Below are 13268 nucleotides of genomic sequence, written 5' to 3' on the forward strand. Positions count from 1 at the left end.
TTTTATGTACTTGTTTGGGTCTTGTATTGTGTTCTATTGATCTATTGTCTATTTTTGGGCCAGTACCATGCCGTTTTTTGGCTATAGCTCTGTAATATAATCTGAGATCTGGTATGGTAATCTCCCCAGCATTGTTCTTTTTACCCAAGATTGCTTTGGCTATTTGGGGTCTTTTATGGTTCCATATGAATTTTAGGATTTTTTTTTCCTAGCTCTGAGAAGAATCCCATGGGTATTTTGATTGGCATTGCATTGACTCTATAGATTGCTTTTGGTAAGATGGTAATTTTCACAATATTAATTCTACCAATCCATGAGCATGGGAGTTCTACCTCCTAGTGTCTTCCTCTAGCTCTTTCTTTAAAGATTTAAAAGTTTCATTGTAGAGATCTTTAATGTCTTTGGTTAGCTTTATTCCTAAATATTTTTTTTAGGTTATTGTGAATGGGAGTGTTTCCTTGAATGCTTTTTCTGATTGCTTTCTGAAAGGCTACTGATTTTTGTAGGTTGATTTTGTAACCTGCCATTTTACTGAAAGTATTAATCATTTCTAACAGTTTTCTGATGTAATTTTTAGGATCTTTTATGTATAATATCAGTTCATCTGCAAATAGGGATAGTTTGACCTCTTCTTTTCCAATTGGTACTCCTTTAATTTCCTTCTCTTGTCTTATAGCTCTTGCAAGAGTTTCAAGCACTATATTGAAAAGGAGTGGAGATCGTGGAAAGCCCTGTCTGGGTCCTGATTTTAATGGGAATGCTTCCAGTTTTTCTCCATTTAGAATGATGTTGGCTATGGGTTTGTTGTATATAGCTTTAATTATGTTGAGGTATGCACCCTCAAGATGAACTTCTAGGACTTTTAACTTGAAGGTATGTTGGATTTTGTCAAAAGTCTTTTCTTCATCTATTGAGATGACCATGTGATATTTGTATTTAAGTTCATTTACATGTTTTATTACATTTATTGGCTTATGCATATTGAAGCATCTGTGGAATAAAGTTAACTTGATCATGGTGGATGATCTTTTTGATGTATATCTGAATGTGGTTCTCAAGTATTTTGTTGAGTATCTTTGTGTCTAGTTTTCTTTTTTGGTTGTGTTTTTACCTGGTTTTGGTATTAGAGTGATACTTCATAGAAGGGGTTTGGGAGTCCTCCCTCTGTTTCTTTCTTTTTGAATAACGTAAGCAGTATTGGTTGTAGATCTTCTTTGTCTGGTAGGATTCTGCTGTGAATCCACCTGTGTCTGGACATTTTTTAGTCAGGAGGTTTTGTATTACTGTTTCAATTTCTGTATTTGTTATGGGTCTGTTTAAGCTGTTGGCTTCTTCTTGGTTTAACTTTTGTGGTGTCCATGACTTTAGAAATTCATCCATCTCTTTAGATTTTTTAATTAATGGAGTATAGATTTTTAGCATATTCCCTTACAATAATTCTGATGGGTTTCCTTTACATGTAACTTGTTTTTCTCTAACAGCTTTCAGTACTCTCTTTTTGTTCTTTACATTTAATATTTTTACTATGATGTGCCCTGGGGAATTTCTGTTCTGTTCATGTCTAATTGGTGGTCTGTGTGCTTTTTGGATCTGTGTAGGTAAGTATTTCCTTAATTAAGGGAAGTTTTCTTCTATAATCCTGTTGAAGATCTGGCCAATGCCATTGGCCCGAGATTCTTCTCCTTCCTGTACGCCTATGATGTGTAGATTTGGTCTTTTCATGCTGTTCCATATTTCCTGCGTATTCCATTCCTATGTGTTTTTTAAATTTATTTTACATAGTCTTTGCTTAAGGAGTCCAGATCTTCAACTTTGTCATCCAGTCTTGATATTCTATTTTCGGTCGGTCTCATTCATTCTGCTTGTGAGACTTTCTCCTGTTGTTTCCAATTGCCTTTTTGAGTTTTTCAATTCCATGTTCATTTTAGTTTGACTTTTCTTCACTATTTCTCTTTTTGTGAACTAACTTTTCAAATCCTGAATCATTAAGCTGCATATTTGTATATTCTTGAGCTTCTACCACAAGTATCTGCCTATCCTCTTTGAGCCTTTGAGTTGTTTCTCTGTGTTTTCTTTAAGTTCTTTGATTACGTTTATGATTATTCTTTTAAATTCTGCATCCTGGGGTTCCTCGGGGTGGTTCTCATTGTGGTGCCCTTCTCTAGGACCTGTGTGTTTTGTTGGGAAATATTCTCTTGTTTTTTCATATTATTTGTGTTTTTGCACTGTTGTTTGGGCAGGTGAATGTTCTTTGTGTGTCTGGTAGGAACTTCTAGTCTGCCTTTGTTTCATTGAATTTTGGTTCTGTTTATATTGTTTCTGTAGCTTGGTTGCTTTTTGTTCAGGTATGAAAAATAAATTGGTGTGTGTTTCAGGTTCTTGCAGGGTAGTAGACTGTTCTTGGTATTTGGGACAGGGTAGTAGGTAGGCTGGTCAGGGTAGTAGGAGGGCTGGGCTGTGTCAGACAGATCAGGAGCCATGGAATCTATGCTAGGGGATTTAGCTAGTCTGGGTTAAGAAGCTAGTCTAGGGATCTAAGGCAGAGGAATTGGAGTGGGTAGGTCCAAGCCAGCAGTGGGCAGGGTGGGGGTGTAGTAGGTTGGAAGTATTGAGGATGCAGAGGAATGGAATAGAGATGTGGTGGGGGGATCTGACTTACCAGAGTCCAAGGGGCATGGGTTTGTTGGGCAGGTCAGGAGGCAGCAGAAATGGGGTGGGGGACACTGAGGAAGGATTTAGCAATGAATGCTAGGAGGTTTAGTAGTCTGGACTGGGAAGTTAAGCCAGGGATCAGATGCAGAGAATTGGAGTGGTCCTGGGTCCAGGGCTAGCAAGCACAGGGTAGGGGTGGAGTCAAAATCAACAAAAATTTTAACATTTGAGTGAGCATATAAAGCGATGAGCATAATTATGACATTTTCATGCGTACATGCTAAAATACCTTGTTTTAATTCATTGTAATTGCCTCTTGCGGTCTGCTCCCAAGGATATGGGGGAAAATGAGCCCTTAGAATCTCAACTTCTATGATCATATATTATATTGTATAATTCTGTGATTCAGAATCATATACTATTTTTCATAACCAAATATTAAAAATATATGACCTCTCAAAACAGAGAATAAAAACACATATGATTCTTATGGCAGCTGTGCCTGCCACCAGCAATATTTAATGAACTTTTTCTTTTTTTATTGATGGAAAGTATTCCTATGCATAATATTAATGAGATATAAATGTAGTCAGTAATGTCTTTGGAAATAATATAGACAGTGCTATCTTTGTCATGAAAAATTTGTGCTGAAATACCAGGCTGTTATACATGCATTTTTGTCAGCACTATCTCTTCCCTACCCCTCCTCCTCCATCCATAAAAACACTCAGTAACCAGACCCTAAACACATGTGTGCTACCTTTGGGTATTTATTTATTTTTTGTTTTAGTGGTTTGTTTGAAGAAAGAAAGAATAATCACATCTTAAGGTTGGAATGTTCTATGGAGCTCTCTGTCAAGAATGAACTTTGAGTTGCTAGGCACATGTGTATTTATGGGAAGAACAGGCTGACTGAGACTGGGTGGCAAGCTTCACTTTAACTTTCCCAACACCACCTGCCTTAGACGGAAGAGAGCTGAGGGTCAGGAGGGGAAATGTTGCATCCGCCATGCTTGTGACTCACATTCTGTTTAGTGACGGTTCACCTGTTCCCACCTTTTGGCTTAATATTGTCCTTTCTTCTTCATGTGGTTCCTTTGACTGCAGTCTGAGACTTTAGTTAAAATGCTGCAAAAAAAAGGGGCAAGAAATAGAAGTTGCTAACAGGAAAATGCAGTCAATGTGTTGAAAAGCTTGGCAATCAAGGAAGTATGTGTCCTGATACGTCTCTTAGGAATATGGAGTTGCCTCTTTTGGCTTTGTATTGGCCCAGGGACTGGTGAGCACTTTAATACTCTAGCATGGAAACAAGACAGGGAATTACGAAGTATCCAGCTTCTTGGCCTCTGGTTATCTTTGTGGGTACGCTGACGATGCTCTTCATCGATTTTCCCGTCTCCAAGTTAGCTCACCTGACTTGCCTTGTTCCTTTTTTCCTCCTTTAAGTTTTCTTTATGTTGTGATTTGTGTATTCATCGTATGCTTTGAATCTTCAGGCATCTGTCTCAAAAAGTGTAAAGTGTAAACCAAATGAGATGTCTTTTTCCTAGAAAGGATACAGATTCCTGAAGGGAGTGGGGACAGGAATTGGAATTGTACTGCAGCCAGCAGAAAGAATAATTTCTTAGAGAGAACTCTGGACTTGGGAACCCAGAGATTTAGCTTTCTTTTTCCATCAAAACTGACTTGTAAGCTCATGACATTGGCTAAGGTATTTATCCTGTCTGAACTACATTCTTGCATCTCTGAGAAGTTGAAATGTAAGTTCTGTTTAAGAACTCACTGAAATGCTTGTAGAAAGCAGTCCCCCCCCCCTTTTTTCTTGATTTAGAGGCATTTGGCGGGATGCATGTTCCTTTTTTCCTTTGAAGAATTTTTAAATCCTAGAGTTGGAAGGAATCTGAAGTCTTGTAGCTTTTCAGCCTCTGAGATAAACCAGTCACTTTGATTGTCTTCATTTTCACTACATCCTCTGAATGAAAGGCATTAGCGCTTTCCTAGGAATAAGGTGTTTAGGACAACGAGGAAATTGACTCAGAATCTTGGTTTATCACCTAACGCACAGCTGCAAACTTGAATGCCGATACAAGCTAGCCAGGTAATATAAGTGAAGAGACCCACAGTGAGGTCATAGGGAGTGCCAGAGACTGTGGAGAGAGGGGAATGCATTCCCTGAATACAGAGACTGGCTACTCTCAAATTTTAAAGACATCGGCTAGACCCAGTAATATATAGCTCCCCACGGCAAAGGGCTATCGTTGTTGGTGGACTGTTTTTATTGAAACAGCATTTTTTTTTTTAAAGATAGGGTCTTGCTGTAACCCCAGCTGGCCTGGAACTCACTATGGAGACCAGGCTGGCCTTGATCTCACAGAGAGCCACCTGCCTCTGCCTCTCCAGTGCTCGGATTAAAAGCATGTGCCATCATGCTTGATATTGAAAACAGCATATTCTTATTACTAGGAAATATAAGTTGAGGCACTCACATAGTTTATAGTAAATGTGTTTACAGAGGATTTACAAAGGCTGTTTTTCTCAAGTATGTGATTTGTGTAGTCCTAATAGACTTCCTTTCTATGTGCCTCAATACTTTTCCATTCTCCTTTAAAAGCATTTCTTTATTCAAAATTATTAATTCTTGCAAGTTTTACATTTTTATGACCCAAAACCTCTTTTGAAGATCCTTCCATTGTGGCTAGCTACCCCCCTTCCCCCCGCAATACTTGTTTTGAATACTTTGTTTTTGTGTGTGTTTAATTCTACACTTACAAAGAACTTTACCTGTAAGTTTAACTTGAATCAGCATGTTGTATCTTCCTATTTTACTGTTGGTGGAGAAGAATAACTGTTCTTCCTGTGATGACCTTCATATTAGTTAAAAATAGTACCCCAAATTCTGTACAAGCCTGCAATTTTTTACATTTATTTATTTGTGTGTGTGTGTGTGCGTGTGTGTGTGTGTGTGTGTGTGTGTGTGTGAGTGTGTGTGTACACCAGTGTGACCCACGGCATGTGTATAGAGGTTAGACAATAACTTACAGAAACTGGTTCTTCCACTGCATGGGTTTTCTAGGGATTGAACTCAGGTTGTCAGGTTTGGTGACAAGTGCTTTTACTGCTGAGCCATCTCTCAAGTTCAAGTCTGGAAACTCTTATCATGGATTTTGTTTTCCAGTGCTCTGATAATTGCAATTACTTTTTTTTTCTGGACTCTTTCCAATCTGTACACTAAAAGAAATAATATTCTGAACTCTACCCAGTCCTTTTCTGGTCTGATTGAACTGCGAGATAGTCCTGCAATCTCATTACTTTTGTCAGAAAGCCCCAAACAGCCAGATCATATTCAGAGTACAGTCTGTGACCTCAATATCTTTCTCCCTATGCTGGTAGTGTTGTGGTCATAATTTTTTATATTTTATCCACATAATTCATTTCTAAGTTCACCACCTTTTACTCACTGCTAATAAGTACTGTGTTGCTTTTGATGGGTCATTTCTAACTCTGATTTGTCAGTGTTACTTCGAACCTTATTTTATTTCAGAAAAACTAGAAGACTTCACTGAGCTTATAGCCAAAATTGACTGAGAATGTTTTTCTTTCCTTCCTCCCTCCTTCCCCTCCCTTCTTTTATTTTTTTGCTATAGGATGTTGTGTAACTCATTGTTTTCAATTTCATTATAAAGTCATTGATTTAAAAAAATAGAAAAAAACTCAATTGTATAGGACCCAGGATTCTGTACGCTGGGTTTCCTTTTTGTGTTTGGTGTACATGTGTGTATATATGCATATTAACATGTAGTTTGGGTACATAGATATGCCAGTATGTGTGTATGTAGGCCAGAGGTTGACATTGGGTGTCTTCCTTGATCACTCTCCACTTTATTTTCTGAGTCAGGGTCTCTCTGTTAAAGCCAGAGATCCCTATTTTGGCTGTCTAGCTATCCAGCTTGTGTTGGAGGTCTTCTGAGTTCTGAGATTCCAGGCTGGCTACCACGCTCACCTGGCTTCTATGTGTGTGCTGGGGATCTAACCCAAGCACTTTATTCACTGAGATAGCTTGCCAGCCCACTGGATACTGTTTTGTAACTCACCCAAGTTATGTGAAGCCATTTCTTTCTGTGACTATTAACTCATGGTTTTCTTGTTGCTAGCTGTTTCTTAAACATCCATGAACATTGATAACACAGTTTCTTGCTTGATTATAGAAATTAGACTTGGATGATCTAGAAAATATACCCCCCAACACATACAACTTGGGGGTTGTGCTTGCTTTTAGTGGAGAGAGGAAACCCAGTAATTGTTTAATACATGCATATAGCTTAGCAGCCCTTTATTTCAGATATTTTGTAAAGTGAGAGAAAATAGAGCCTTTAGATTAAGTATAAATATCTATCATATAGCTATTTTTTGTGTGTTGGACTTTGAGAACATCTGTCCTTTTATTTAAATTTAATAGTGTCCTATTTAATATAAGACTATAATAAGATGCAATTTTTTGTTATTGTCATTACAGGTTTGGGGAAGAGATCATGAAGTTTGAAGAAGTTACATTTTTGACATGATACTTGAAGTTAATGACTGCCTACCACATTTTTACGAAAATTAAATATGACTTAGAAGCTTGAAGGTTTATGATGTCATCAGTTTCGACAGAAAGCAAACTCCAGCAGGCTGTGAGCCTGCAGGGAGTTGACCCAGAAACATGCATGATTGTGTTCAAGAACCACTGGGCACAGGTAATGTATGAACTCCACCTTCTCTGCTGGTCTCAATAGCCCCAGGGCCTCTGTCACACTCAGCCAGAATTTCCTAGCTCTGTGACAGATGACTGGGCTTCCAGAAACATTGTATGGGAAGACCCTTTCAGACAAGAAGAAATGCAACTTTCTTTTGGTGCTTTCCTTTAATAGGTATCTGATTAAAAAACAGTTTTCATAAAAGCAGTTAGGGAACATGCACATTCCTGTTTTTAGTAGAACAGCAACTGTTCTTTAAGGCGCCTTTTATATCACTTTACAATATACTTGACCACAATTATATTCCCTCCCTTTCCCCTTTCCCTACTGATTCTATCCAATCCTTAAATTTAATAATATTATAATACTTGTTTATCTAGCATTTACTAAGTACCATGTCAAGTACTTCAAGTGCTTTATGTCATTTAACCTTCTCCAGAAACCTATAAGGTAGTCAGCATTAGCCTCCTCATTTTATGGATAAGACAGTGGAAAATTATACAGCTTAAATAACATTTTTGAGCCTCTGCAACCAGTGAGTTACCAGGCCAGCACTCAGAACTTAGTCCCTTAACTAAAAAACCCATGGGTCTTACCTTCGTGTACTGCCGTCGTTAGGCCTGGGGATACAGGTTAAGGAAAGGTGTCTGACTGTGCCTGAGTTCCTGTCTTCTGTACAAAGCACATTCGATTTTTTATGACTTCATTTTGACTTCTCTATGGCTCTTCTCTGGCCTGCTGGTGTGGATAATTAAGGGTTGGATGTTCAGAAAAGTTACCAGCCCACCCCTTCCTCGGGGAGCTTTCAGGTAGTAAAACAAACAACATTGGTATTCTTTACTACTTGTCCAACATTACACACCCTGGTGAGCTGGTAAGTGGCTATTTATGTGACAGTTTTTTAATGACTATCAGGTTCCTTCCTGTGTCCAGAAACAACACCTGGGTTAAAGCCCTGAACCTGTAAATCACAGCAATTATAGGGGACACGATTTAGATCAAAGGGAACAAAATCAATTCTGCTTCTGGATTGTTCAAATCTCATAGCTGCTTTTCACTATCCAATGCAGAGCTTCTAAGACTGTCTTTTTGTTTGTTTGTTTGTTTGTTTTTTAGTATATTTACATTTTCTGGTTTTTTGTTCAGATTTTAATGGATTTACTCTAGACATTGAGGACACGTCTGCTGCCGTGAAGGGAAGAAAGTAATTTGGGGTAATTCTGGATAATTAGATATCTAATTTTGGCTTCGTACTTTTTTAAAAGCATTTTTTTTTTGTCTTTTTGAAGCAGGGTGTCCCTGTAGCTCCAGCTGGCCTGGAACTCACTATGTAGACTAGACAGACTGGCTTTGAACTCACAGAGATCCTCCTGCCTCTGCCTCCCAAGTGCTGGGACTACAGGCGAGTACCACCACACCCTGCCTAAAGCAGTTTAAAGCAGTGACTCCAAATAGGCTAGTGAACCCTAACAGTATGGCCAGCAGTCCTCAGAAGGCCCACTTCTAACGTTGCCTTTTTGAACTTTGTATTATTTTGCGCTTATACTGTGCATAATGTATCTGTGCATCATCACATGCTTGTCTATTAATTTATGTAACTACTTTATGCTCAGTTTTAGCTCTTAAGGGTATATTACCAGATTAAGAGCATGCTCAGCTCATCGATTAATTTGGCTGATGGAGTTTGCCTTTCTAATATATACTCTTTGCTGGCGCCCCACTGTGTTTGTGTATAATGCGTCTGATCATAATCATTCGTTGTGAGATAACTGTGTTGTGGTCCATTTGGTTCTGTGCCACTCTTAGAGGCACAAATACATCTTGACTGCCTCTTGACTGCATGTATGTGGGTCATGTCTCCTGCCCAATCCTGTCTCTGCGAGTTTTTTTCCAGAGCAGTTGTAGTGCTGCTAGAGTTTCAGGACTGAATCAGTCCCTTTTCACATCTTCTGTAGTGGCCTCAGAGTCCTGCCGTTCACTTTCGGGATTGTATGAATGGCTTCAGCGTTATCAGGCATTGTGGTTCTCTGAAGACAGCACAGGTACTTAGACCCTCCTGCAGAAATATATTGAGTTGAAGATGAGAATAGCTTTGTTAGAGGGAATGGTGTTTAGTCATCAGACGTTTCCCTTTGCAAAGTGTGAGCCAGTCTTATGGCTGATTCAGCCAATTCCTTAACTTTGGGTGGGGTTTCCTGATGAGAGAAAGAGAAGATCTTTTTATCACTCTCTGTGGGCCTTTCCGTTAATGATGTGAATGAAAACACTGGTTGAGAAATTGAGGCGGATGTCATAGTGGTTATTGTTCCTTAAAGGCTGATCTAGCCTACCATTCAGATGCATCCCTGGAGCATTGTGGGATGACTACAGGGGATTAAATCAAGAGAGGGGGCTATTTTGGATGGAAGTGGTGGAGAAAGTCCTATTTTTGGCATCTTGACTGTGATGGCAGGAGGAGACCGTTTTAGGAGGGATATTGGTAATAAATGTTCCTTTTTGATTTTTTTGAATGGTAAGAAAGAAGGTGAGAAAGGCAGAACATTCAGAGCGAGGCAGAGATGTGTGTTGGGATGAGCTTCAGGGTGTTGTGTTTTCATCATCTGGACTTTCACATGTTACTTCTTTGCTGTGACTTGCTCCTGTTGGGGTGGTGAAGAAAAGCTAGAGGCAGGGAGCAAGCTAAAATCTGGCATACACTCCCGTGTCTGCTGTAACTGCAGTCCCTGACTCTCCTGAGGTCACCTGAGAAAACCTGTGAGGAGGGTACGAAATGTGGCACACTCAGAACTGAGCAGCCTCATTTTATTTAGTGGAGCGGCCCATTCGCTGTGCAGTGCAATGCTTTTGTATACAGTAAATTAGGAAAAATGAATGCAACAGAAGTGTGCAGAACCTAGAATTCATCTCTGTTAGAATACGTCAGTACAAAGTCAACAGAACTGACATGCTTTGACAGGTTCTGTTGTACTATTTATGAGTAGCTTCTGTTGCAGAGCTCGATTTAAAAACCTAACATGGATGGAGGAGGGTGACTGCTTTACGTCTGTGAGGGCAGCTAATAATCAGCTTCACTTATATCCAAGGCAGTCTGATAACAGGGGAGAGGCCTTGAGTGGCCTGAATTACACTTGAATTTCAAACTGTTTTCTGGGCCCAGTGTTGTCATGACAGAAGAGTGCTAGAGTAGACAGTGAGGATTCCTAACGGTGACGTTGAAAGTGTGGGCTTAGAAAGCTGTCACTGGCCTGTAGTTGCTCTCACCTTCTGAGTGGTCATCTTGTACCTTAAATGACTGGAACAGTGAACCTAAAATCCACATCTATCTGGATTACCCTTAGTTGGATCTTCCAGTGACATGTCCATGCACAGGCTAGGATGGCACATGTAGTTTGTTAGGTCCTGGCTTCTGTTATTCTAGAAATGCAAAGTTGCTTGGCATTCCTGATCCTCATCCTTGGCAAACGTTCGTGCAGTTTCAGGCTCTATGCCTGAAGTGCTTGCTCTTCTCTCTGCCCCACTGCTCCTCCACCTGGTTAAATGCTGTTTTCTACAGGACTCATTTGGGACATCATTTCTTCCAGGACACTTTCCCTGCCCTGTCAGGTCTTCACTCTGTGTCCCAACATTCCCGGAGTTTCTTTTACTGTTACATCAGCCCCCTCTTATTACAATGGTAAATAGAACTTCTTCCCAACAGCACTGTGAGCTCTTCGACGTCAGAGAACACTGGTAATTTATTTGTATTCCCAGTGCCCAGAACAGAGTATGGCATGTTGTTCTATAAACTGCTGAACTGAAGGGCAGGAAATATAAAATACAACTATTGAAGACCTGGGCAATTTAGGAAGCCACTTTGAACATGCACTAATTTTATTTTTTTCATATTTTATTTTATTAATTTTTACTTTATTTTATGTGTATGCATGTATTGCCTGCATGTAGGTAAGTGCACCCATGTCATGCAATGCCCACGGAGGACAGAAGAGGCTGTCGGATCCCCTGGGACTGGAGTTATGGACAATTGTTAGTTGCCAGCTGCCATGTGGGTGCTGGGATTTGAACCTGGGACTTCTGCAAGAACAGCCAGTGTTCTTAACTGCTGAGCCATCTCTCCAGCCCCGAACATGCACTAATTTTAAACTACTATATAATGTGCTTTCTGTATAATGTGCTTTCAGGAAGATCTTTGGACTTGCCTTCAGTGATAAGGAAAATTATATGCCTGTGTTGAATTTTTATAGTCATTTATAAGAACAATTTAAAGGTTGTTGCTTTTATCTCTTTGGTGTCTTTGCATTTTCTCCATAGAAGAGGGCCCAAATAGAAAGAAGCCCTGAGCCACTAGGTCATCAACTGCTCAAGTAGACTGTCAGTGAATGAAAGTGCTTACACTAGGTACTTCCTATTGCATGCATGAGCTTTGTGACTACATGGATCTTGCTTTATTTATTGTGCCTTTACTTTTTTCAAATAGGAGAACAGAGGAAGTTAGGGTTTTTTTTTTTTTTTCTTTTAAAGCCAATTGGAGGAAGGTGGGCAAGGTGACATATGTCTGTAATCCCAGCACTTGGTAAGCAAAGGCAGGAAGATCAAGAGTTCCAGGCCATACTGGCCTGTGCAGTGAGTTCTAGGCTAGCCTGGTCTACATAGCAAAGCCCTATATCAAAAAGCAAAGAATAAAATAAACCAAATCAAATCAAATCTTTATTTCAAATGATTTAGTAGCTCAGGGCTTCTTTTTTACCATCCTCCAAAAAACAGCTTTTATTTATTTTTTAAGGGTTTTTTTATTTTTTCATGGCATACTTCTACTTTGCAGCTCCATGGACCTTGCTATCTTTGTTGTGTGCAGGGGAAGTGAGTTTAAAAAATAAACAAACAAGCAAATCCCTCTTCTGTGATGTTCCCTGAGGCGCCTCTCTCTCTCTCTCTCTCTCTCTCTCTCTCTCTCTCTCTCTCTCTCTGCATGTGTGTAAGTTGTAATATAGATATCTCATTTAGAGAGAGACTTCAACAATCATTTATTAGAAAAAGCAGGGCATGATGGTGCAGGTCTGTAATCCTAACACTTGGGTGACTGAGGCAGGAGGATCATGAGTTCAAAGTTAGCCTGTGTACCCTGGGGAAGGTAGAGGAGAGGAGGGGAGGGGAGAGGAGGGAAGGGGAGGGGAGAGGATGAGAGGGGAGAGGAGGAAGAGAGACAGGGAAAAAAGAAGAGAGAGGAGAGAAAAGAGGTCAAATCAAGACAAACTTTGGGGAAGGGAGAGGAGAGGAGGGGAAGGGAGAGAAGAGGAGGGGAGGGGAGAGGAGGGAATGGGAGGGGAGAGGATGGGAGGGGAGGGGAGAGGAGAAGAGAGGGACAGAAAGAAAAGGAATGGAAAAGAAAATAAAAAGTGTCAGAACTCTACAACGATGACAGAGGAAGAAAAGCTAGTGGGTTTAGTATCCGTTTTCATTTTGCTGAGGATATTAATGAAAAAATGGAACTGTCTAGATTGCTTAAGTCCATTGTCTTTCTACAATAATGAAAAATAAGTAATAGGTTTTAGGTATATCTTGTGCAATGCTCTGAGTAACCTGAATCTATTAAAGAGGTTTATGGCACTTATGCATGAATCTGACATGTGTGTTTGAATCTTTTTTCACATCTACTAATTATTAAAGAGCAAGTTTTTATGCTTTGAAGAATTTTCTTTTCTTTTTTTTAAATTTATTTATACACCCACTTCCCAGGTAGCACCCTCCCATAGCCTCCCTCCCCCCACTAGAGCCCTTATACTCTGATATCCCTGCTACTGTCCGCTTTGTTGTCAGCACCCCCAGCTATTGCCTACTACTTGTCCATCTGGTGAATCTAGTCAGCCTATCTAGAGGTCTTTG

At 39.8% G+C, this 13268-nt stretch overlaps 1 protein-coding gene across 2 annotated transcripts in view; it reads left to right on the plus strand.

Moving 5' to 3' along the window:
- Positions 1–13268, plus strand: part of Fam160a1 (family with sequence similarity 160 member A1) — a 337430-nt gene that overhangs the window by 203114 nt on the left and 121048 nt on the right. For both annotated transcript variants that reach the window (XM_029556760.1, XM_008854254.2), the window contains exon 3: positions 7166–7388. In XM_029556760.1, the coding sequence (XP_029412620.1) occupies positions 7284–7388 (105 nt within the window). In that variant the 5' untranslated portion in view covers positions 7166–7283. The remainder of the gene's footprint in view (positions 1–7165; positions 7389–13268) is intronic.

Source organism: Nannospalax galili, unplaced genomic scaffold, assembly GCF_000622305.1.
Source record: "Nannospalax galili isolate Female #2095 unplaced genomic scaffold, S.galili_v1.0 scaffold305, whole genome shotgun sequence".
Classification (NCBI taxonomy): domain Eukaryota; kingdom Metazoa; phylum Chordata; class Mammalia; order Rodentia; family Spalacidae; genus Nannospalax; species Nannospalax galili.